At 47.6% G+C, this 25262-nt stretch overlaps 1 protein-coding gene across 1 annotated transcript in view; it reads right to left on the reverse strand.

Moving 5' to 3' along the window:
* Nucleotides 1-1142: 1142 nt before the first annotated feature.
* Nucleotides 1143-25262, reverse strand: part of CDH4 (cadherin 4, type 1, R-cadherin (retinal)) — a 269633-nt gene continuing 245513 nt past the window's right edge. Inside the window, exons 8-15 of the mRNA XM_014957134.1 lie at nucleotides 22658-22843; nucleotides 18025-18278; nucleotides 15081-15223; nucleotides 11395-11628; nucleotides 10187-10420; nucleotides 5854-5993; nucleotides 3820-3984; nucleotides 1143-1826 (exon numbers count right to left, since the gene is read on the reverse strand). Coding sequence (XP_014812620.1) covers nucleotides 1620-1826; nucleotides 3820-3984; nucleotides 5854-5993; nucleotides 10187-10420; nucleotides 11395-11628; nucleotides 15081-15223; nucleotides 18025-18278; nucleotides 22658-22843 — 1563 coding nt within the window. The 3' untranslated portion in view covers nucleotides 1143-1619. The remainder of the gene's footprint in view (nucleotides 1827-3819; nucleotides 3985-5853; nucleotides 5994-10186; nucleotides 10421-11394; nucleotides 11629-15080; nucleotides 15224-18024; nucleotides 18279-22657; nucleotides 22844-25262) is intronic.

Raw genomic sequence — 25262 nt, forward strand, 5'->3', positions numbered from 1 at the left:
CTCTTGGATTTAAATGAAAATATATCTAAGCACTTTTACAAGTTTTAGCGAACCCACTGCAAAATCGTCTGCAGAATATAAAACACAGGTAATCCAAGATTTCATAGCACATTAATTAAGTGGCTCATAATCCATTAAATGTGGTTTATATTACACATCCATGCAGTCTAAATCATTTTACAAACATTAGACATAAACCCACTAGTCCAAATCAGTAAAGGAAAAATGTAATAAAAAAAGCTAATAACTATCTGTTATTGGTTAAACTGACCCTACATATAAACTAGGTAGTATGCTACCACTTAGAGTACTGATGCTGAGTTACGCCTGGATGCTGCCAAACCTCTTGCTTGCTTGGCAATGCTTGAGCATATTCACCACAGGATACTTAATAGGCCCTCGTTGCACTTCTTCTCCAAAAAAAAATAAACCACGTTTAGCACAGACAGCAGCTACCCATGGAATAGAGAGGACACACGTTAGCTGAGTTACGGGATGTTGTTGAGCTTTGGCTACTAACGCTCCAAGGCATCAATATCAAACCAGACTGACTCCATACTTACGGATGGCAAAAGTGCTGATAAACTCTTCCTGCCCCTCGTGCCACCCCCGCCCCACGCTGCACAAATCCAATTCCCACCCCCCCACCCCGACTTTTTTCCCCGAGGAGAACCCCATCCTGGGGGACGCGGGACACCACCACCACCACCACCTCCTCCTCCAGCTGGGACTGGCACCAGGACGTGGGAGCCAAAACGCGCCGAGAGCATAAAAACAAACAAATGGGCCTTTGGTCATTTCACCATTTACTCGGGAGGGTGGGGGGCAGGGGCTGGGGGAGTTTCTGCCGCAATAACCAAAGGCTTTATGGACGCTATAGTTCTATGCAGCTACATCGAGTGCGACCGGGGGGCAGCGGAGCCCCCGGCCGGTATTTTGCATCTGATAACACTGAATTATATACAACATGATGACTAGTTCACCACCTGCTGAGGCTTAAAGATGGCTGTTAAGATTTTGACTCAAAACCCTAGAACTGGCTTAGGGTCACAGGGAGTGCTGCCCAGGATGGTTGTATGTTTGTTTTCATCACTCCTGAGATTGAAGGGAATCTGATACATGCACCAAAAGGCACTTTCAAATATATATATATATATATTTTAAAAACAGTGCTTCTGTTCTAAGAAATTCAAGTTAAGACAGAGTGCCTTTCACTCTCTTTAGTCATAAAGCAGATAAACGAGCAATATCCCAGCTGACATTAAAAAACCAAAACAAAACAACAAAAAAAATACCTGCAGCAGAGACAAGTGTTCATGCGAGACAGCTCAATATTCTAAAAAAAAACCAACATTGGAAAAGAAAAAAAAAAAGGTAAACCAAAAAGAAACCTTCTATATCACCACTAAAAATAACAATACAGTCAGCAGGGGATATTAATTAAAAAAGCTGCCACATCTGTACAGTTCTTGCTTCTGCATCGGCTCTTTTTTTTTTGTTAATGTTGTCGTCTGTGGGTTTGTTTTTTTTCCTAAATTGTTTTTTTTTTTTTTTAATTCCTCTTCTTTTTTTTTTTTTCTTATATTTTTTTTTATTCTTTTAAATAACGTGAGGTCAGTTTAATCTTCCTCGCCTCCCCCGTACATGTCCGCCAGTTTCTTGAACCTGGGCCCCCAGTCGTTCAGGTAGTCGTAGTCCTGGTCTCCGGAGCTGGAGGAGTTGAGGGAGCTGACGGAGCCGGCGGTGGAGCCGCTGCCCTCGTAGTCGAAGACCAGGAGGGAATCATAGGGGGGGGCCGTGGGGTCGTTGTCCGCCGCACGCAGGCCCTGGGGGGGCAAACACAGGGTGTCAGCACCCACCGTGGGGTTTGGGGGGACGGTGGTGAGGAAGGGTGTTGGGTAAGGGTTGGGGGTGCTGGGGAGCCTGCCAGCGGAGCTAAGAGAGGACGGGGACAAAATGAGGGTCCTGGGGTCCCTTCCGGCTGCCCCCAGCAGAAAATCCACCACAGAATCACTGAGTCACAGAATCTTCTAGGTTGGAAGGGACCTTAAAGATCATCTTGTCCAACCGTCAACTTAACAGAGAAATAGACACCCGCACAACAAACAAGAAGCATCACCATCACTAAACCAGACCTCCCAGCACTGCATCAACCTGTCTTTTGAACACCTCCAGGGATGGTGCCTCAACCACCTCCCTGGGCAGCCCATTCCAATGGCTGAGAACCCTTTCAGTGAAAAAATTTTTCCTAATATCCAGCCTGAACCTCCCCTGGCACAACTTGAGGCCATTTCCTCTCGTCCTGTCGCCTGTGACTTGAGAGAAGAGACCGACCCCCACCTCTCCACACCCTCCTTTCAGGGAGTTGGAGAGAGCAAGAAGGTCTCCCCTCAGCCTCCTCTTCTCCAGGCTGAATAACCCCAGCTCCCTCAGCCTCTCCCCATAAGACTTGTGCTCCAGACCCCTCACCAGCTTCGTTTGTGCCTCACCAACTCCCAGCTCCCCTGTAACCAGGGGATGGAGCGGGAGGGAGATGCTTCCAAGGATCCAGCTCTGGATCTGGAAAGCTGCCAGTTCCGGACAGTATCTCCTCTCTGGGGCTGCCTGTCACGATTTCCAGCTTGGCCAACGGAAGAAGGAAAAGCACCTTTTCCCTCCTACCAATAACCATTAATTAATTGGGATTATTTTGATTCCTTTAGGGGAAAAAAAAACCCCAAACACTCCTAAAATTCTGCAAATAGGAGAGAGCCGGGAAGCGCTGCTCTCTGCGTGTTGTGGGCAGCGGCGCAGGCAGCCACGGAAACAGCCTCGGGATATGGAGAAAAAAAATTGCTTTGCTGCAGCCCAGTGTCAGGAAAAGCCTCCTGGAATAGACCTGCAATAAACCCAAGCGTTCTGCACTCACACCTCCAGGAGCCCCAGTCTCGGGGCGGGAGGTGGAGCTGGTTTCACTGGGTTTCGCTCTGGAGAGCAGCAGCCAGAGCCCGGGGCTGGGTGTGTGTGAAAGTGTGTGTGAAGGATGGGCAGGAACAAAGGAAGGAGGGATTTTAATGACGAAATTGAGAAAAAGCACAGCAGGAAACGGACATAGTAATAGAATTAAACCGCCGCAACATTTATTTTTCTGACTTAGGAAATGGATGGTGTGTTTTGTCGCCGAGGAAATAATGCATTGATTGGTTTGTAACCACTCAATCACTCAAAACTAAAAATGAGATAAGGAATAGTAAATGGATAGATATTTGTACAAGCAGATAAAGGAGCAGTAATCTAACATAAAATAAAGAAACCCTCTCTGATCTGAGATGAATCTCTCTGTTCTGCAAACTCTTTGAGGTTTTAGACCAAACAGAGCTTACTAGGGGAAGACAAAAACTGGTGAAATAATCCCAAGCCAAGGAGCCATAAATGGCACCTTTGGCTTTAGGTGACCCAGGCAGGTGCCTGGACACCACCTGGCCACCAGGACTACCCTGTCCACGTCCAGCCAACGTTTTTACTGAAAGCAACTGCAATATTGATAGTAATCCAAGGGAGAGTGGGATCAGGTTATACTGCCTGGATGCTGGAAAGCACTCTGTTTGTGACACCCACAGAAACCTTGGCCTTTTTCTTTGCACTTTGGCTTTTTACGGGCTCGGTGCCTTCATGAGGCCAAGTCCTGCAGCCTTTGCTCGTGCCCATCACTTCCCTCTCTCCCGTCAGACTCCTCCTGTGAGTCACAGCATCCCTGGGGCCAGGCACCCAGTGAAACCTTGTGCAGCTGATGCTGCTCAGGCTTTTGGGAGGTGACACCGCACACCCTCCAGCACATACCTCATTAATAAAGTCACCAATATCCCCCGGGTGAGGGATTACTGGTCTTATAGGATACTGCGGTTCAGCACCAATAGGCCTCTCATCCACCCGCCTGACTCCAGGGGTCTTGTTCAGCACGTGGTCCATGGTCTCTGGCTGCTGGAGCTGGCTTAGATCGTAATCCTGGGACAAACGGAAAGGCACAGCGTGAAACCAAGAGCTTTTCCTTCAGATCATCTACTCACCCAACGTACAAACAAGCTGAAGGGTCTAATCCTATTTCAGCTGAAGTTCGGTGGCAAATCTTATCCCTGGCTATGAAACACCTCTAACAATCTACATTACAGATGAGCCTGACCTCAGAGTAGCTCATACAATTGACCTCCTAAGAGCGTACCTTAAAACAGAAGTTAAATCAAATATTTAAATACTTGCTGAATATTTTACATGGTGTCTAAATCCTTGGGATAAAAAATTGGCTTTGGTTTGCATGTGCACAGATTTGTGCATAACTTTTTGATGAAATACATAATATAATGTAAAGACACTGTTGGTAGACATATTATTGCAATTACATTTGTACAGAGTAAAAACATTAAAATGTGTATTGCATTTATGCATGTAGGCTTTTCAAAGTAATTATGTTCTTTCTGCTTGCAAAAAATCCCAACAGAATAGGTTTCTATCTCGGAATGAGAAGCAGGTAATATTTCATTAAAAATGTATTCATGTAGGTAATGGTGTTTTGCTGCTCTTCCTTTGCTGTTATTTTTAACGAATCCTTTCTAAAATATTTAAGCCTACAGTGTAGTTGCCTGAAACCAGATACTTCAGCTACTTTGAATGCTTATAACAGTACTTTGTTCTACCGGTGAAACTATTCCTGTGCTCAGATGGGGATGATTGAACCTCCAGGAGCAATATTTATAAATAACTTGTCAGTGACAAGAAAAAAGAAATGCTAATTGCAAGAATTTTTCCGTTGAGTACGAATGTCTCAAGTTTTGGGGGAAGTCCCTGCCTGGGCTCACCCGCTCTCCTCCGGGTGCCAGCGGGACCCCCAGGGCAGGTGCCATCACCTCCCGAAGCACTGGCCCCACCACTGCCCCCTGCACCCCCCGACACCCCCAAACCCACAGCAGCCCCCCCACGGACCCACCAACCACGCAGCCCATTCGACCCAGCCAGAATAAAGCCATTTTATGACGCAGAGTCACATAATCTGTGTGAACATCACACTTGAGAGCGTCGCGGGCTCTTGACTTGTGTTACGTAGGAATAAAAACCCAGTGACTCAAACAGGAGACAGGACTCTGCTGTTTTCAGCCGTGGCAGAGGGAAGGAGCACCCCGGGAGTGCAGCCCAGGCAGGTTTTCGTGCAGCATCAGCGTCGGTGTCTGAGAGAAGCAGCCCCTGCAGAAACGCTGACGCGTTGAGGCAGAGCGTGGCTTTGGGCTCTGTCACCACCCAGAGCTCCGCCACCGCGCGCGCGGCGGGGAAAAGGAACAGCCCCAAATCCATTTGGACGTTTCTCATAAACTACGTCCAGAAATTAAAAGAAATTAGAGGGACGTTAGAGATGATTAAATAAGCCCTTGGAAGCTCTAGGCTCAAGCAAGGCAAGGGCAGCGCCTGCAGCCCCAGGTCTGGGGGGGGGGGTTGGTGGCTGCCACCTGGTTTTACTGACATCTCTGATGGCAACGGGAAATGGACAATTTTAACGACTGAAATAAGAGAAATATTGTTTGAACATGAGTGTCAATGGATTGATTTGTAGTCTCTCCCCAGGAAGCAGGCTTAGGGTAGCAAAATCCATGTAGCACCAACCTCCCAGCACGGTCCTGTTTGCCCAGGAGAGCGTCCCAGAGACAGGCTGGACCCAGGGTGGCTCTCACCAATGTCCACACCACACCAGGGAAGCCAACAAAGCTGCCTGGGCATAAACAAGGGTGAACACAACCCTTTGCAAGAACTTTAGTGAAAATAATGTGGTTTCTGCCCTTTTGAGAGTACAGATTGCACGGCTGCTCCTCACCCGCAGCCTCTTCTCACCTGGTCTTCCTCTCCACCTCCCTCCTCGTCGTACTTCAGAATGTTGTCCCTGACGTCGTCCTCGGGGTCGATCAGGAGCTGCTTGGTGTGGCGCTCCTTCTCCCGGCGCTTCATCCACACCACGAAGAGCAGCACCATGGCTGTAATGGAGAAGAAGTCGGATGAGCTGGGACTCCATGTAGCAGGAGGTCAAGCTGCCCGTGTCTGAGTGTGGTGGCATCTCCTACTGTCCTAACGCCTCACCTGCCCTCTCCTGCTGTGGAGAACCTCATGGGCTGCTGGGAAGAGGAATAAAATTTAATCCTATTGCATGTTCTAATTTATAGGGGAGAGATCAGTGAGAGCTACAAACGCTGTGACAGGACTCCACTACAAACGTTTCTGTAAGATCCATCACGGATGCTGATTGAGCTGATGTTTATCAGAAGCCAAACACACAATCAAAGGAAAAGCAAACAGAAAGTGTGAAAACTGACGCTTTCGGAAAATATTTGATCTAAATCCTGAATTTTCAGGATTAGATTTCCACCTTTGTTTTATACAGGGACATAAAATAAAGGCAGAGGAAAGAGAGCTGCAAAGAGGTGATGAGAAGCAAATTGTCTTCTACCAGGGGGACAGAGCGGTGCCCGTTGGGGAACCCTGGCAGTCACTGTGCTGTCATCTGCACCACGCCACCCAAGGCTGGTTTGGGGAGGGTGGGTCATACTGGGCCGTGTAACCCGATTTGGGCACTCTTATACTCTTTTTAGGTGAGCGAGAGAGGCTTTCTAGACTTCACATTAGCCTGCATGGCCAATGTGCATCTGGCCACAGAATCGCAAAGCAGATCTAAGATGATCTGAAATCCTTCCAGAGAGCAGGAAGAATTCTTGCTGTGCAGAACAAGGGAGAGCAAATCCGGTCGCACACAGCAAGCTCCTCAGCACCAGCATCTCAGTTGATCTCTCCCAGTTCGGTAAGAGAAGAGATCAAACAGCTCTGGAACCATGAGAGATTCTCCCCCACTTAAACAACTTTACCCAAAGGGAACTCTGGCTCCTTGCTCCATGACCTCCCTCTTCACGGGACCAAACATGTCCCAGAGGCCGTGCTCCCTGTGACTTACTGCAGGGAAGTCGCTCTGGGAGCTTAAGTCCCGACTAACATAAGGCAACCAGATCTTGTCTTCTTCAAGGACCTGTAAATATGTTAGTTTTCATTCTCATACTCAATAGCCACACATAATACCATCAAAAATGGCATTACGCCTGGGCAGCTGAAGCAGTCACATCTCCCCGTGTGTCCTTTCCCTCCATTCTCCACACAAGCCACACACAAAGCTGTGACGGTGACAATCTGCAGGAGAAGGGAGAGATGGATGGACCGCGGAGGTGGCAACAGGTGGCTTGGGTTCACCTCACTTAGGTCAACCCTTGACACGGAAGCCAACACAAGTGAACACAGGCAGGATGTAAGATCCCAAACTCTCTTTGTGTTTTTAAGCCACATAAGAAGAGCAAAAACCAGGTTTTCTTTCTCTTCACAGAACCTTGGTGTCTCTTCACCACGGCCAAGGATGGAGAAGGGACCAGGCCCTGGGGACACAGGTGGGCGGCCCCACTGCCTGGAGAGGTGGTTTGGAGGAGATGAGTTCTTCCTCCCAGCCCCAAAGTGTTTCTACCCAACAGGAATTTGGAGAAGTGAGGCGAAGAGGACCAGACAGCTAATTACTGCCATTGTCTGCCAATTGGCTGCCATCCCTGCCTGCCAGCTAACAGAATTGTTTTCAAATAGTTCAGCATTTCTTTAATGCTTATCCCAGATCTATTCAAGAGAGAAAAAAGGAAAGAAAATGTAACTCTTATCTGCAATATAAAACCTCAGCTATTTAGCCGACTATTGAAGTCCTTTTCTTGTTACTCCTTTTCAAGTCTCTCACAACAAGATACCTGCCTGGTCCACAAAGACAATATTATAATGGTTACCATGGTTTATCTTTTTCTTTCCTTTTTTTTTTTTTTAAATGCTACTTTTTCATGCACTTGTGGAAAAAGCCGTGCCATTAATGCCTTTACAGATGCCTTGAAAAAAAAACAGACCTTCAACGTGTCAATAGTGGATGTAGTGCACTCTCCTTCCTTTTATTCGCTCCGCAGAATGGGAAGTGCTATTACTGCTGTTAGACCCATTTTCACTCTGCATGTAGTTTTCCTTGAAATCTATTGTCTTCACCCTTCACAATTTTTTATTGCACTGCTCTTCTAAATGTGTTATTCGCGCAGCCAATACATCAGTATTGGGAAGAAGAAAAAACCTTTGAGTGAAGGTAAAGCCAGAAACTTCCTTCACCTGAGGCACCTCAGATCTGTCCCCTCGCTGCCTCTTCCTTTTAAAGCCATCAAACTTTGACCTGCTGACTTTAAAATGGACAAATAGCACAAAAAACCCGCATCTGCCCTTTTCCAGGCTATTGTTCCGAGGTCACGATATAAAAGAGATAGAAAGGAGGCAAAACACTGGAAGGATGTAACTGGAAAACTGCTCATCGCAAATTACATTTTTCATCGCTGATACAGTGCTTTGCAGCTCTTGAAGATAAAAAAAAGTCAATTAGAATTACAATGAATGTAAAAATAAGCTTTTGTAATAAAAACCATAATTTAAAATGGGATAATGTATCTGAAAATGAAAGGAGGAATCTCTTAAATCAAATGTCCTTCAGCTGAAGTTAATTTCAGTCAATAGGATTTTCAACTGTTTAAATCACATTTTAGCACTGGATTTATACCCGAGCAGCAAAAAGAAATCCCATGTTTTATCACCTCTGTGGCTTCCAGTGCCAGCTTTTCTCCCCAGTGTAGGGAAGGTGGTGGGACCGATGGACACCATGTCCTCTGCTGGGTACGTGACGGCACCGTGTTCGCCACAGACCCCCTTGCTGGAGGGAGCAGCTGCTGGGACCCTGCACCCAAGGAAGGACAGACATGGGGACGGTGGCTGGGCACGGGGATGGTTCCAGCAGCTCAGATGGGCTGGGTGAGGAGCGGGGCCTGCAGGGCCACAAACACCCGTTTTTTCCTGCTCGCTCCCCAGACTGACGGGGGAAATCAATTACACAACGATATATTCCCATTGCTGGCCTGGGAGGATGGATGTTTGCCCAGAAATGACCCCTTCTCTTAATGTACCATGTCACATCCACATTAGGTGACATTTGTAGCATACGTCGCTCTGTCTGCTCTCTGTTTAAACACATTGGGGGTAAATATTAAATGTGATTTAGCACCATAACTCCCATTAGCTTTAATGGGAGTCCCATGGTTTCATCCTGTGTTTCTTGATGAGTATTTACCTCATTGTTCATTTCAGCGCTCATTTTTATCTATTCCTACTGTGCCAACTCCTGCTTGAAGTTATAATGATACCATTTTTATTTTTAAGTGTGTGCACACATGGTTATTGTCAATGCTCATGAAAGCCCAGGACTAGCAGTGCTGCTGGGCAAAGGGATGGCTTTGCCTCGAGCAAAGGGATGGCCAGCCCTTCTCTGTGATGTCCCCCGAGGCCTCCAGTGCTCCTGACAAACTGAGGATCCTTCCTCTAAACACACTCACAGGCCACCACGATTCTCCAATCTGTTGTCATTTTACAAACAATGGGAATAACTACCCTTGTTCTTTTGCTGGGAACAAACAGAAGACTATAGCGATGCGCTGGCTTTTCCAGGGACTTGCCAGACTTTCATAACCAGTGCATCTGGTACTGGGAACCAGTATATCCACAGCCATCTACGGACCTGAGAGCTATGGAGGAGCCTGGCACAGGATTTTGGACAAGTCCTTCAACTTTTTCCTGACAAATCATAGAATCATGGAATGGTGCGAGTTGGAAGTGACCTTAAAGATCATCGAGTTCCAACCCCCCTGCCCTCGGCAGGGACACCTCCCACCAGAGCAGGTTGCTCCAAGCCCCCCCCAACCTGGCCTTGAACCCCTCCAGGGACGGGGCAGCCACAGCTTCTCTGGGCAACCTGGGCCAGGCTCTCACCACTCCTCATGAATGTGGAGAATCATATCGCACTTGCCACCTACAAGACGTTGTCAGGTGTAATGATGTTTGTAAAGCTACAGGAAGCCTTAGAAAGAAAAATGAGGTGCGTACAGAGAGTGCTCCATCTCTTTTTCTGACCCTGGGGTGAAGGAGGTTCGAATGTAGATGAGTGAACCACCCCCCGCAGCTCAAATGTCATGGCTCTGTGCTCTTGAAAACCACCAGGTATAGAAACAGGACAATGGGGAAGAGGATGGGCAACATGGCATCCCCCAGCAGGGTGAGCCCCCGCGGTACTCACTGAGCAGGATGATGATGCAGATCAGGATGGCGATGATGGCCCCCGTGCCCAGCCCTGCGGCCGCCACCGCCCCGATGGTGGTGCAGTCGCCGTTCTCGTCGCAGGGGCACACCTTCACCTTGATGACCGATGTGTTGTACAAGGGGGGGTTTCCCGAGTCCGTCACGATGATCGGCACATCGTACACACCCGCTTCCAGGTACATGATGCGTAAACTGAGCTGGGCGTAATCCCCTGGGGAGACCAAGACAGACAGAGGGATGACAGACACACCTTGTACAGATGGGGCTCCTCTGCCAGAGTAGTCTCCTGAGCTCTGAGGAGGATGTCAACCACCAGGCAGGACAGCTTCAGACTTTTGCCCTAACAGTTTGGTCAACAATCAGCCTGATTTCTTGCAAAATACTGTGTGTTTTCACTGCTGCACCAACCTACTCTGATGCCATTTGCAAATCCAGTTGCCTGTTTAAAATAGCATGAAATATGAACACTAAAGATGCTCCCTGGGTCTGGGCTGCAGGTTCCTACCCTGGGAAGCCCAGCAGCCGTGCTCAGCCTGGTAATTCTTCTCATGTTCCCTTCCATTGTGACACCAGAGCCGTGGGACCTGGGCTGGCAGAGGGTGCCCGACCTCAGCAAGAGGGACCAGCTTTGAGGCCAAAACCAGCCCACGGCTCCATGATATTTTCCATCCTCTGCTGAAACTACTGCTAAGAGGAGCAATTAGGGCCATTTGTAGTTGCATGCTGCACTATAAAAATCCTTCACATACTGGTAATCTTCACACTTACCTAGCCCTCCTGGTTCCATGGTAAATTAAAAGGCCGCCTTTATGCAATTATGGTCAGAGAAATGAACATTGATCCTGATTGTGGCTTATGACAATTACACTGGAACATAAGGAAGACTGATAATAGCTTTTTTCCCCTTGGCCATTATGGATGATTTATACTCTGTTCACTACTGATAACTGTTCATAATTATGAACTGCATTAAAAAAAGCCAAGTGCCAAGGCTCTTAGAGTTACGCTGCGGGTCTGATACAAATCATTTCTGATTAACTATCTTGTCTATAATGTCAGCCATAATGTGCTTTAAAAAATAAAAATCAGATAAAAAAAGTGGGAGAGTTTGGAAGTTTGAAACCGCACGTGGCCTCATTAGTGAATCCGAGCCCAAATGTCCTCCGGATCGCCCGCCCCATTTACCATTCAGCCGCGTTATGGTCCAGTTCTTCCTCACCGCAGATGGCACACTTGGCAGCTCGAAGACAAAGGGCCCGACGTTTGGATCGATGTCAGCATCCGCGGCTGTTATGTTGATGACATTCAGGTTTGGCTTTTCACAGATCTGTGCCTCCTTTGGCAGGAGCTCCGGAGCGTTATCGTTGATGTCGATCAGGTAGATCTGCAGCGTGCCAGTGCCGCTGGCGGGGGGGATACCTGGACAGGAGAGGCAGAGACCAACACGGACCGATGACCGTCACTCCAGGAGCAGCGGGAAGGACAACACCGTGGAGCAGCCCCCCCTCTGCCTTCCAGTTTCAATAAACCAGGATTTTCACCCTCCCTCCTTGGACCTTATTAGGGACATACTGCACTTTCACGGTCCCTTGCTTTAAGAGGTGTTATTAAGACTTCCCCAAGCCTCCTAACGTTGCTGTTTTTCGCTCCTGCAGAACATGGAGGTTGAATTCTGCAGATTTGTAGCCTACAGCAACATCCTTAGTCAAACCCTAAAAATACAAGGAGGTGATGCCAGGTTGCTAGCGCAGATTTTGGTAATGGCTGTTTTGAAGAGGAAAACCCATTAGGAAGATAGCTAACAAGAGGAAGAAGTGTCATCCGTTGGTCAGCACTTACCGCAGCATTTGCTACAGTTTTTAGATTTGCAGAACTATTACACTGCTTCAAAGAAAGCCCAAGTCTCCAGCCTATCCCAGTCAGCCCCAGCTTTAGTGGTGTGAGGTCCTTGCTCAAAGCCTGTGGAATGACCACAACCGCAGTGGGTGATGCTACGAACCCCTGGCAGCGGCTCCACGTCCCAATACACAGTTCTTCACCCTCTTGACATTTCTTCCAACCAGCAGGGATGCTGTCTCGGTTCTCCGGCCCCTTACTGATGAAGAGCCACATTTGCCTGACTAATGACCACTTACACAAAATAATACCTGCCCTGGCAAGACACAACAGCCTTCCCAGAAATAGTGCAGTGTTTTTAATTTCTCTCCCCACACATACATCTGGCAGCTCCGTGATGCCCACCGTCTCCCTTCTCAGGCAGTGGTGCTTCAAGCAGTGTATTTTTAAGTTTGTATTTTCAGTCCTGGCTCTTCCTCCCAGTGCTGGATGTAAAGCTACACAAACCACTTCCCCACTAAGCTTTCAAACATTGCTTCTGCTTCCACAGGCTTTCCTTCCTACGTTCCTTTCTCGTTTCTGCCTTGAAAACTCTGAAGGAGCCCTGAAAAATCCTTCTTTCATGGTTCCTGCATAAGCTCTTCAATCACTGATCTCATCCTTTCATCTAGTAAGCACGGGGTAGGTCTCCCTCTAAAACAATGTCTTTGATCAGCCTTGAAAGTTTCTGGAGAGGCAGACAGCCCATCAGGATACTGGGGCTGAACATGAAAACTGACTTCTGGGACCAAGCAAAGTGATTTCACTGTTTTCATGTCACCCGGAATATCTTCTGGGATGAACACAAGACCCACACTCTAACCTGGACACAGATGGAAGGCAAACTAGGAGTCCTGAGAGGCACTAACCCACAGGGAGTTGAAATAACCTGCAATTCCTGCACGTACAAAGGCAGTTTTGGAGCGTTATTGGATATTGCTGGGCTGCGGTTCCTGCTATTTTTGGTTCATTGTGCTCCTGGGTGCAGTTCTGGGACAGTCTCAGGGCTTTTTTGCCCCCTTACATTGCAGCCAAGACTTTTCCTAAAATGAGTATCTCTGCACTGTAGCCCAGGGAGAGAAAGAGAGCATGTCCGAGGAGTGTTTGGCTAAACTTCTTCTTTATCGTGTACTGAAAACAGCAAAAAGAACTTCAAGGAAACAAGATGCTGCTGCTTCTTCAAGAAAGAAAGAAAAACTCCCACCAAAACCCCTGACCGAAAGCCTTTCTTTGATGAGTACGTGATGCCAGAGAACCTGGGACTTGGGAGGAAAAGTGGAAAGAGTCTATTAGCCTAGATGAAACTTTAGCTGTTATCCTAAGCACTCTAGACAGAATTTTAAATAAGGTGTTGCTTTATGTGCATTTTAATGGCTGCAATATACCAGTGATAGATTAATTTTTCAGAATAAAGAGATTTATCTAGGTCCTCACTTTCTGAGCTGCTGGATGATGGGTGTGGAGGTGCTGATGCCGTGCAGCATCGGCCCCGAAGCCAAGGAAAGGGGTTAACTCCAAATCACGTTGTACTAAGTGCCTGGGATTTGCAAGGTCAGATGGTGAGGATTAGTTTGATGGGTTCAAGCTCTACCACTGCTTTTGTGAATAGCCTCGGCCAACTCATTTGACCTGTTTAGCCCTGCAGCTCTTGCAGATGAATGCTGCTAGATCCCCTTGAGACTATTTTGGATTTTGCTGCCCTGGCTGTCTCCAGAGAGGAAAAGCTTAGGATGGGGCTGTGGGACCACACCAGTCCTACCACCGACGGCAGAAAGAAGGGGCAAAATGTGCTTCTTGGTACTGCTACTCTGCTCTGAAATTCTTCCATGAGTCTGCCCTGCCCCTGTCACCCAGGGTGCAATGACTGAAGTGAAGCCTGAAACCCCAGAGGGAGCAAATTTTCATCGGCCCCATAAGCACCACTGTATCTGCTCGTAACTGACGTGGTACCTTCAGCCCGAGGGATGACAAGAGCTGATACAAACACTGTCCTGAAAGCACCTACAGACTATGAGCAATGTATTTAGGTGCTCACAGCTAAGACTAGAGCTAATGTCGTTGCTGAAGCACAGCTCTGGTTTGAGGTGAGTGCTCAGCACCCTGCATGGGGAAGGCGAGTGTGGGAGAGCGGGAGGAAGGCCCTCTCCTTGCCCAGGGAAGCTACTGAGCCCTCCACAGAGTCTTTTCCAATTGGAGGAACCGATGAATAAAATAGCAGCACGGCCACATTGAGGTATGATTAGCAAAAAAGTCATCAATTCCTCCTAACCAGAATTATGAAGAGAAATCCAGGGCAGCAGCAAGGGACCACCTGGCCTTGAGTGAGCCCAGTGCTGAGGCTCACGGTGCTGATTTGACCAGAAGCACGGTGTGATCTTTAATGAGTGGAGAAGTGCAAGCATTAACAGGACTTCTCCGAGAGAAGATCTGTACCGGCCTCAGTGACTTTGATAACAAACTACACCAGCATCCAGGGGCTCTGATGATGGCTGGACATTTCAGAAACGGCAGCAGACAGAGAGGGATTAGCTCCAATGACAGACAGACAAGACACCTCTCACGAAATCCACGGCAGTTCAATGCATTGGCTTATTTTTAACACCCTCCTGCCATCCCCTACAATTATTTCTGGTTTCCTGATGGAAGGCTTCCTGAATGCTCTGATCAGAGCCTTTGGGACGATTACCAGGACCTGTGTGTTCGGCAGCCCTTGGAGAGCACATCCCTTTGGTATTTTTTTTAAGTTGAGGCTACGCCGCTACACTGAACTCCCCAAATCGATTTTCCATTTGCCCTCCCTTTCCCTTAATAACACTCCCCGTATACTGTGCACATTTAATTTACTCCAGCAATTTCCCGTCCCACTTTCACATTTTTGACCATAAAAACCTGGGAAAAAGATAACTTATACTGACAACTCTGTCAGGGCATCATTTCTCTTAATGCATCACATTAGAGTCTTATTGAAGCATGAACAATGTGAAGCCTGGGCTCACCGTTGTCAGCCGCCAAGAATGTGGCCTCGTAGACATTATTCTTAATGTAGTCTGACTCTCTATCAAGGACAGCAGCCGTAGTGATCTGACCATTTGTGGCATTAATGTTCAGCCAGTTTGCAGGATCTGACAGCTTAGAGTATCTACAGAGAAAGGAAATAAATACATGGCAGTCTTTCCACTGACAAATCCTTAATATTGCTTGAAATAAGGTTTTTCTGGACTCCTGACCCATGATTCAAAGGACCTTTGGATAACTGGTTTTGTTGACAAACAAAACGCTAATTGAGTATCTGGTTTCTGACCTCCACAATTATTCAATTTTTCTATTTATTTCATTTTGAAGGTTTTTCTTTCCACTAAGTGCCACTTACTTGCCAGCTTCCTGCTGCTGGGAGTGGACACAGCCTGAGGCCTCTGCAGCCGAGGAGAAACAGGGTCTGCAATCACCCCTGCCTTCCTGTGCCTGAATTAGAGGATGAGCCCTGCTCTCTCCTTCTCTTAACGTTGCCCTTCCTAAAATAGCTCCTTCTCTAAAGCCACGGATATTCCTGTTTTCTGCCCAGTTTGGAAATTACCACATTGGAAGAACGGCAGTTTTCAGGCTACTCTTTGTATTTGAATCTTATCTTCTGCAGCGACTGCCTCGGGGACACTCCAGCAGGAACTCACTGCTGAATTCAGGCACGGACCCAAGGGTGAAGCAGTTTATGGTCTGCTCCCCTGAAACACTTCTGTATGTTCCTGACATAGCAGGTAAGATGATGGAATGCGTGTGGGAGGTTTGGAGAGCACAGTGACAAGGGGGTCCCCTGAGCAGTCCCCAGCATGGGCTGAGTCACCTCCTCAGCCAGCTCCCAGCCCCAGAATGCTCCTGTCCTACGTGGCCAGCTCAGAACTGCATTGTTTCGGGCAAACTATTTCCATGTTCTTCAGATTAACATATTCTGTTGAAAACTTGCTTCCTTTCTTGGTTTTATTTTATTCATTACTTTTGATTTCTACCTCTCAGTTGGAGAGGTAGTTTGAGTTCGGATGGACCCTTATTACCTACACCAGAAGCCAATAAATGGCCAAACTATAAATTACCAAAATAAGCAAACAAAAGCTGAACTTATTTCATGGGTAACTCAGACCTGCTGATAGTTTTATATAATTTTTTTGTAGTTAGATATGCAGGCAGGAGAAATTCTGGCTTGTGGTGAATATTCTTTTTCAGAAATGGGCTGTTTGAAGCTGAAACTCAAAGTGAAACTCGAGCTGTGTCAATCCGTGTGAGCAGGAAAGCAACACACAGTGGCACCAGCCCCTGCCAAAGGGAAAAATTCCATTTCATGGAGCTAGACTCTTTGGGATGTTTTCATTTCTTTTTAATATCATTGCTGTGAGTCTCCTGCCCCTTCTCTGCTAAATGACCAGGGATCCAGTTTCAAAGCTGGCTTTGTGAACGTGTCTGTGGCTAATGAGGATAACTTGAGGTGTGACATTGGCCGTGCCAAGCTGTGCCTTACTGGAGATGCTCCTGCTTCCTTATCTTCTATTTGTAAAAACTCTATTTCATTGAAGACTATTTAGAGAGAGGCTGAAAGCTGTATGCAAGGCTCTAGCAGCTGGATCAGCTCACTGCAAAGTGCTTATCATGGATCTCTAGGCTCAGCTTTTTGGGTATCTTTTTTCTTAACTCACCAATGCCAACTGTGAAGAAAAAACAAAATATCCTTTGCCTGGCTCACAGAGGCAGGACCCCAACACCACCAGCCCAGGCAAAGCCTCAGCACTGGGCTGCCCTGATGAAAACAGGGGAAGACACCCCAGTGCTTCTTGCAAAGCCTCAGCACTGGGCTGCCCTGATGAAAACAGGGGAAGAGACACTGTACTTGGGTTTGGAAACAAAGTGCTGGTGGATACAGAAAATGTGTGTCCTGGAAGCCCTGGAGAAAACACAGCTCAAGGAAGATGCTCGTTGGGATCACACATCATCCACTTCCAGGTTCGAGGGAGCATTCAACCAGAAATGAGCTGTTCTCCCCTCTGAAAACCAGCCTTGGTATAGACGTCAGGGAAATAAAGACCCTTCAAAGGCCAATGTTTCAAAAAGAATGTAAGAAAAACTGGCTTGTTAGTTAGGATGGCCTCTCTCCTCAAAAGTCGCAATACCTGCCTAAAGACAACAAGCTGAGGCAGTGAATAAACTATCATTTTCTAGACCAGACAGCTCTGTGCCAGGTGAAATATTTCAAACTCTTCCTGACACAAAATGTCACAACTGATGTAAGTTGAAGTGGCCTCAGCTGTGATCACGTCAGACACTCAGGTTTTGCCAAAAATACTGCAGTCTTTACAGACTGGGAGTAAAAAAGAAACAAACTTCTGTGGATGTAGAGGTATCCAAGAGCAGGAAAAGCATTTCCCGTCTGCACATACTGGGGCTAAACACTTGTGGAAGGTCACCAGGACTCTCATTTTCACACACACTTTTCTGCCAACGTATTTCCCAGTGGGAAGGTGTGCAAGTCAGGGTCCTGGACTGTGGCTCCAGCCCCCAGTCTGCCCAGGTGGCACCAAACACAGCGAGTGACACGCTCCCGGTCACAGCACGGACTGAATCTGATCTTAAACTGACTCTTAGAAGGCTAAAATTCTGCCACCTGAATCCATTCACAGGGGAAGCCGCTAACGAGGTTTTATATCTGGCAACTGGTCTGAAGGGAAAGGGAAGGTCAGAACAAATCTCCTTTACTGCAGACGGGGGCTGCTGGGGGGCTTTATACAGACTGGCATTATCAGCTAAAGACCAGGGGCCAATGGCAATGGGTGCCAGTCCCTGCCAAGCGTTTTGCTCATATCTCATCAGGTACTTTGTGAATTTGCTTTCAGCTGCTTGGGTCCCCAGACTTCTGCAGCTGAGACCCCTGGCCTGTACTGGGCCCACCCGGTCTCCCACCTTACTGCCTGCTGCATGAACCGGTCGGGATCCACCGCTGAAAACGTCGTCAGGACCGTCCCCGTAGGCACCCCCTCCTCCAGCCTGATCAGCTTGTGGTTCGTGGGGAAATAGGGCGCTTCGTTGACATCCGTGACTGAGATGGTGACTCCTGCTGTCGACTGGAAGGACATCTGGATGCCACTGGCCAGGGGAGCTTGGTTTGACACCATCACCGTCAGCATGAAAGCTCTGTTCATCTCGTAATCGACTGCCTGAAACACACAAACAAGCATGCCTAGAGCCAAGCAGAGAACAAATTCTACCTTCTGGCCAAAAGCTGCAAGATTTAGAAGGCAGATGATTTCAAAGTCATTGCCTCATCTCATTTCCTCCTGAGCTCAGTTCTTTTGAAGGTGTAAAACCAGACCAGCTTCAATCCAGTGCAGGACTTGCCCTGCCAGTATTTGGAGGGTCAAATAGTTAAAAAACCCCACAAGGTAAAAACTGCAAACAGCAGAGAGGGTTTGCCCTGTGTTTGGTTCCAGTGCTAAGTAGTTCCCAAAAAAGAACCTGCTCAGCATTGAATGAACAAATCCACCACGGGCTGCTCGGAATGTGACCGGCAGAGCTTGCTCAGAGGGCCTGGACAGGTTCTTCACAGTCCACAGCTAACGGCATTTAACACTGCAGACTAATTAGCTAGGGCAGGCTGTGTGGACTCCTGGGCCTGAAGTGCCCTTCATTTTCCCTCCTCAGTGAGTTCATGAGCACAGGTGGAGCTGTCAGGACCAACGCCTGGTCCTGCTCCTCAGACGGTCCTTCCAGGGGGACCTCTCCTCCTCTTGCATGACACCTCGTGGTCTCCTGAGGGTCCTGGCAGTGTCCCATGGGTGTGTTGTGCTGTTGGTGGCCACAGATCCCTCTCCAGCACACACATAAAGACCGTGTGTCTGAAAAAGCCAGGACTTGCTGGCACAACTGACTGAACGGCAGTATAATAATAATTTCTAAACCATCCCACTAATTATTATGAGGGAAGTCACTAATCATCTGCCAGGGAGGCTTGAGTTATGCAGGATCACACCTCTGCTTGTTAAAAAATGCTTTGCTGTAATTTATGAATTTAGAAGCGTAACCGCTCTCCCCGATACCCTCCCCAGCGCTGAGCCTGCACCGCGCGCTCTCGGCCGTGAAACGCCTGGATCCGCCGGCGTCGGCAGAGCTGCACCAATTTACATCCCAGGACCTGCCTTCCCCGCTCTCTGCAAACCCCTCTGCTGTCAGGGGAGAAATCAAATCATAGGAGGCTACAGGAGAGAAACAAATTCCAGGGGCAAAAGGTAAAACAGTGGAATCTCTATTCGATTGAAGTGCAAATGTTCCTATTGCTAAATGGTTTCCTGACAGGCAGGGCCAACATTTAATAAATAAGAGGAAGCATAAAGATTCCCAGTACGCCCACCAGCCCTGACTCACGGACTTGTGCCGCATTCAGAAGAGACGCGTGGTAGAAGTTCCCATTTAAACACTATTCAAAGCCTTGAAACAATTTGATTAATGCATTTCCTCAATTTCTTTTCACACCCTTCTAATTTACATTCCTCCAGTCTTCACTTTTTTTTTTGGTGCTGGCCTGTTTGCTGCCCTTGCCCACAGCCAGCCTGTGCTCCCCTCCCCACAGGGGCTCAGACGGAGCTGGGGGGGTGCAATCTGGGCAGGTCCACAGGGACCGATGTGGGGAACCACTGCCCAACGATGCTTGGGACACATGGACCACACACACATCTGCCAGGATGTGGCCTGATGCAAGAGAGTGGGGTTTTTCTCCCCAAAATGTAGAGCTGCTCACTCAGCTTCTTTCCCTCTCTTCTGGGAGCAAGGACACCTGGGCTGCTGATGGTGGGGAGGAGTGGGGCTGGACCAGCATCGCCCAGTAACACCCACCCACAGACTGTCCTGGAGGCATCAGGGCCACGTGCTCGCACACGGTGGCACGGTGTCCACCACGCTTTGGTCTGCAAGAGATAGCCTATTTGCCTCCTTCTCCATCCTCATTTGAGTCCCATTTCCCACGTTTTCTTGAAAAAAAAAAAAGTAAAATCAAGAGCTTGTGTCTTCATAGCAGTGTTTGTGCCATTGTCCCCATGTTTTCTTGAAAAAAAAAAAAAAGTAAAATCAAGAACTTGTGCCTTCATAGCAGTGTTTGTGCCATTGTCCCCAGTGGGACCAGAGCCCCCCGCTGCCAGACACAGCCCAGCCCCAAGCAGAACTTCTTTCACACCATAATGAGCAATTTCTATCAGGACAGTTTGTACTTCTGCTCCCCAAAACTGCCGCCTCTGAGGATCAGGGTGCACAGAGCTCACCGTGCTCTTCTCACTGCCCCAACCCCTTCCATCTCCACGTGTCTCGCTCAATATTGATCAGGCCAACAGCAGGAGCAACGCCACACGGAGCTGCTACGTCTGGGAGAAGCAAGTGCTGGACCATCGCCTGCTTTTTAATTTCATGTCCAAGAAGCAGATAATTAAAAAGTAGCACCTTTGCAGATACCCCTTGTGGGACATTTGGTGTCCGATATGGCACAAACGGCTCTGAAACACCCCCCTGGAGATGCTGCTCCTCCTCCTCCCACCTGGATGCAGCAGAGCAGAGCCCAGGGCTTGCCACGTGTCTTCCTTTTCTCAAGGTACTTCTAACTGCAGTGAACAAATTTGCCTTATGTTATTACTGAGGCAAATAATAACTGAAGCTTCGGAAGCGTCTCCATTATAAATTCACAGCTCTGATCCATGCAGAGTTTATAATAACAATTTACTTCGCCGGCTGCCACGGGGCAGCCACTGCTGCTCTCGGAGATTGTCTTCAGACTCCGCGGTGTCTCATCTGAGTGGGAAGCTTCTCTCTCCCCTTGATCAAGGCTTTCTTTGAAGATTAGGGTCTTGCACTGTTATGGAAATGGTTTGGAAAGGCACAAACAGAAAAAGGAAATGTTGCACTTCTGGTGACTGGCCTGGAGCTGCAGATGGGGTTTTGCTGAGAGCGGCGGCAAAACAGCCCCCATGAGCATCATCCAAACTCCAAAGGGCTTCCTGGTTAGGAAGCATTTCTGGCCCTCCACTTCTGGCCCCCAAACTGCTGGTGGGGGGGTGGGATTCTTCACAGAACGCTCTTCTCTGCAGTGTTTTCCGTGGCCCAGAAGCAAAGCCCTTTGCTTGCAGCAGTGGGGAGTTATGTATAAGCGGCTTCAAAGAGCCACATGAAAATCCAGCCGTGTAGGGTCTGTAAATACAAGGTTCATTACTTGACTTAATTTTTTACCTCTGTTTTCAACCTACATCAGCGATCAAACCAGCAAGAGACAGCTCCCATGCCACGAAGAACAAGCTGCAACCGGCCACCCGGTTTGACGTGCGTACATTCATCTACCCTTTAAGCATATTCACTTATTAACAGAGAACAAAATATTTCAAAGAAGAAGGTGGAATCCTAAGAGTCTTCCCTTCCTCACCATGAAAATTTAATCACAAGCAATTTCACTGATTCTCCTTGCTGAAAATACACCAAAAAGCCTCCCGGCTTGATAAGGGTAAGACACTCCAGGCGCCCAGGAGGATCCGGTGAGGTTACGTGGTGAAGACTTTCCATGGAATTTCAAGCTTTGAGCTCAGCGTGACCAGGTGGGATTTTCAGTGTTCCTTGCATTGTGATCACGGTGGGTTATGCAGCGATGGAAAGTCAACACCAGCATCACTGGTGTCCTGACAAATCTGCCCCACGTTTTGCCTGCAAGTCCTGAAGACGGGAGGGTCGATTACTCAGAAGTCCTTATGCAGCAGTGATGATCATGTAAATCCCCCCTTGTTCACTTTGCCGTGCCTTTAAACTATGGTCGTGACAATTTACTAGATTAAGAATAAGGGGTTCTCCCCTGACCTCAGGGAAAACCTTGGCATTTCGATTCTGGACTGGCTGCTGATGTCAATGGAAGTTAAACTGTTGTGTCTTACTTTGATGAATCTTTTACGTTTAAACAGAAAATCTATACATATGTGTGTGTGTATACTTACATACATATATGCACCCTTGTACATATGTGTTTAGAACTGCTAAGCTTGATGAGGTTTTGTAGCGCGGCAGCAGATAAGGCTGTCAACCCTCATTACAGAGCAATAAACAGAAGGACGCCGCCGAAATACCATCTAGCAGGTAAGATGATGTCTCCCTTAAAGTTTCAGCAAAGTGGCATCTGCAGACAGGCAGGCACAGCCCCGGGCTCAGGGAACAGCACACGCTCACAAGCTCACACGTTCCTACCAGCACAACCTCCCTGGCATTTCACCCACGTCATTCCCCCCAAACACCCAAACTCTGAGTATTAAGAGTGACTGCAACTTATTAGCTACAAGGGAGCGGGGCTATTTTTTGCAAGACAGAGCTATTCTTAAATCATGTTGCTCTTTAAACGCTAGTGTTTCATCCTCAACTGTTGATTAACATTTTTTGTTAGGAAACCCAGACCCAGGACTCCTGCACAGAGAGAGCCCAGCTCTCGCGTTCCCAGGGAGGGAAGGCATGGCTTCTGGCAATATTTGTGGCCTCAGCGAGCTGAAAGGGTGACAAACATGGCTTGCTTTGGCTTGCCCCTTACCTTCACGACGGTCACCATGCCCTCGTTGGTGACGGGGTCTGTCCGGATGGTGAAATGGCCGGAGGGGTCTCCGCTGATGATGCGGTAGATGGCATTCCAGTTGGGGGAGTGAGGCTGGTCCCGGTCCATCACCGTCAGATTTGCCACCACGACCTCCACTCTGTTCTCAGGAACTTCTCCCGAATACTGCAAATAAAAGGCAGGAGTGGTCACGGTGGGAGTTTCTGTCAGTCCTCACAGCTACATCTCTCCCCTACACCAGCACAGAAGCTGGGAAATCAGGCCCATGAAGAGGACAACGGGGTTACATGTTATAAGCAACACATCTCTCTCACCTCCCGTTTTCCTATTATTTTTCTTAGACTGTTTTTCCAAACCTTCTGAAGTCTGGTCTCACCCCTCATCCCAAAGGAGAACAAACCCACTATCCCCCAGCCACTTCCCAAGTTTCAGCAAATGCTTGAAGTCAATGAACAAAAAACATTCTCGATATTCTCATTCCGTTACAGCACTCAGGGAGTTAATCGTCAGTAGCAGGTAAAAACAGCAGACTGAAATGTGCAGGTTTTAGGACGACTATGTCCCTTTAACCTGAGGTATTTTGCCTCACTTGGAATTCAGTGATGGCATTTTATGGCTTCTTCAGTGATTTTACTTCATTTTCTTTCTTTCTTGCTCTTGATTTGATTTTGTCTCATTATTTAAAATGCTTCTTGTGATTTTGCCACAGCCTTTCCTGGTGCTTAATTCTCTCATTTAGCGCTGATTTCCATGGAGCATGTCCAGTTCAGGCACATCCTGATGCATTAGCTGCATTCTTCTCTGCCTCCCAGATTCATCTTCTCTGCCTGATTCATCACGTGGCTGATCAGGGATGCTGGCCTGCGAACGCTTCTAGTGTTTGGGGCTCAAAAGCTGCCAGTAAGACACATTCCCAAATTTTCAACTGTCCTCATCTCTCAGCATGGGCTATTAGCAGCACTTGCAAATCAACTCTCTGATTGACATATGGCAAATTAAACACTGGGGAAGCGACGGGAGCGGCTGGCTCCGAGTCTGCCACTGAAATCCTGGCCCCGAACTGCAGGAGCAGAGCACTTCTGAAAATCTGGCCTTTGGTGGGCACAAATGCCAGGTTATGTAAATGATAATAAATCATCCCTTTGTTAGCACAAGAGTCCCTCTCCACTCCTAACCCATGCCCATCCATTGGACTCTCTCAGTTCTGCCTGCTTATATTCAGTATATATTATTCCACCACTGACAGCAAAAATATTCCATCTGCCTTATGTTAATGTAAATTTAAATTTGCCCTTTAGTGGTATCCTGAATGGTATTTTGCCCTCTTTTCCGTTATGCACCTGTCCTAAACAAGTTTTCATTAGTGACTGCAGATGGCATCTCTTTCCAGCCATGCTGAGTGGTGGGAAGCTGCGGGATAATTCTAATTCCAGTACATGCCACAGCTCTTCTTTTCTCTTTATTTCCCATGATTTCACTCCTTCTTTACCAATTCTCTTGCCCAATTTGGAATCTCTGTGGCATACAGCTTAAGCAGGGGAAATATCATATGGAAATTTATCAAAAGCCTCTTGAAAAATCCATTGGATTATGTCCTATGTACACAGCTATTACCAACCTCGTCTGAGACCCGCTCCAAAGAATGGAAGGAGATTAGTTAAGCAGGATCGTCTCTGACTAAATCCACACTAGTTACCACCCCTTACATTGAATTACTGTTGTAAGGCACACCAGCCATGACAAGCTGATGAGCTCCCAGCCTCTCTTAGGAGGTGGCTGCTCTGCTGACATCAAGGTATTGTACTGGAATTCCAGGAATGAAGTGCTTCGTCCAACCACCTCAAACCCTTGACCCGGGACCACAGTCTTTTGTCTGTTGGTACTAGGCTCATGCCTTGCAGAGCCAAATGGAATAAACTCATCCAGAGCAAGGCAGCAGCTGTACTTCAGACATTTCAGAGGTCCAGTCCCACAGGCTACTCAGCACCTTCAGTGGGTCACAGCCCAGGTGCTGCCCAGGAATTTGGGTTACATGGAAAACTCCCACACAACCGCCAACAGATCTTACAGCAGCTCCTGTCATTTTCAGCCTGTAGAGATAAAGTTAACTACAAGACATATTTTAAAAATATGAGGTATACATAAAGTTAATTACAAGACATATTTTAAAAATATGAGGTATATTAAAAATTATAAATACACAAGCACATCTCAATATAAAGCATGGAAGAAGATCGTAACAGTCTATGAGGGCAAACCCCACAACACTCAGCATCCACTGAGAATCCAGGAGTTCACCCGGTTGTTGTTGACCTGGATTAGGTGTAATTAGGGAAGGATGAGTCCCGTGTAGCACTGAGGGTGGATATTGTCTATTGCACTTACAAAGCCAAATATTTTTTCTGATGAGAAGAGAGTACCTTCACTGGAATCAAAGGAGCCATCCAAAGCTACTCAGGTTAAGAAGAAAACCTTGGAGAGACGCACCATGAAGAACAGAACAATTTTCATCAGTTACAGATCCGCAGCTATTGGGAATCCAAACCGGAGCCTGTCTTTCCTCCTTTTAACTCCCCCACGATCA

The sequence above is a fragment of the Calidris pugnax genome, unplaced genomic scaffold, assembly GCF_001431845.1.
Source record: "Calidris pugnax isolate Ruff unplaced genomic scaffold, ASM143184v1 scaffold50, whole genome shotgun sequence".
NCBI lineage: Eukaryota > Metazoa > Chordata > Aves > Charadriiformes > Scolopacidae > Calidris > Calidris pugnax.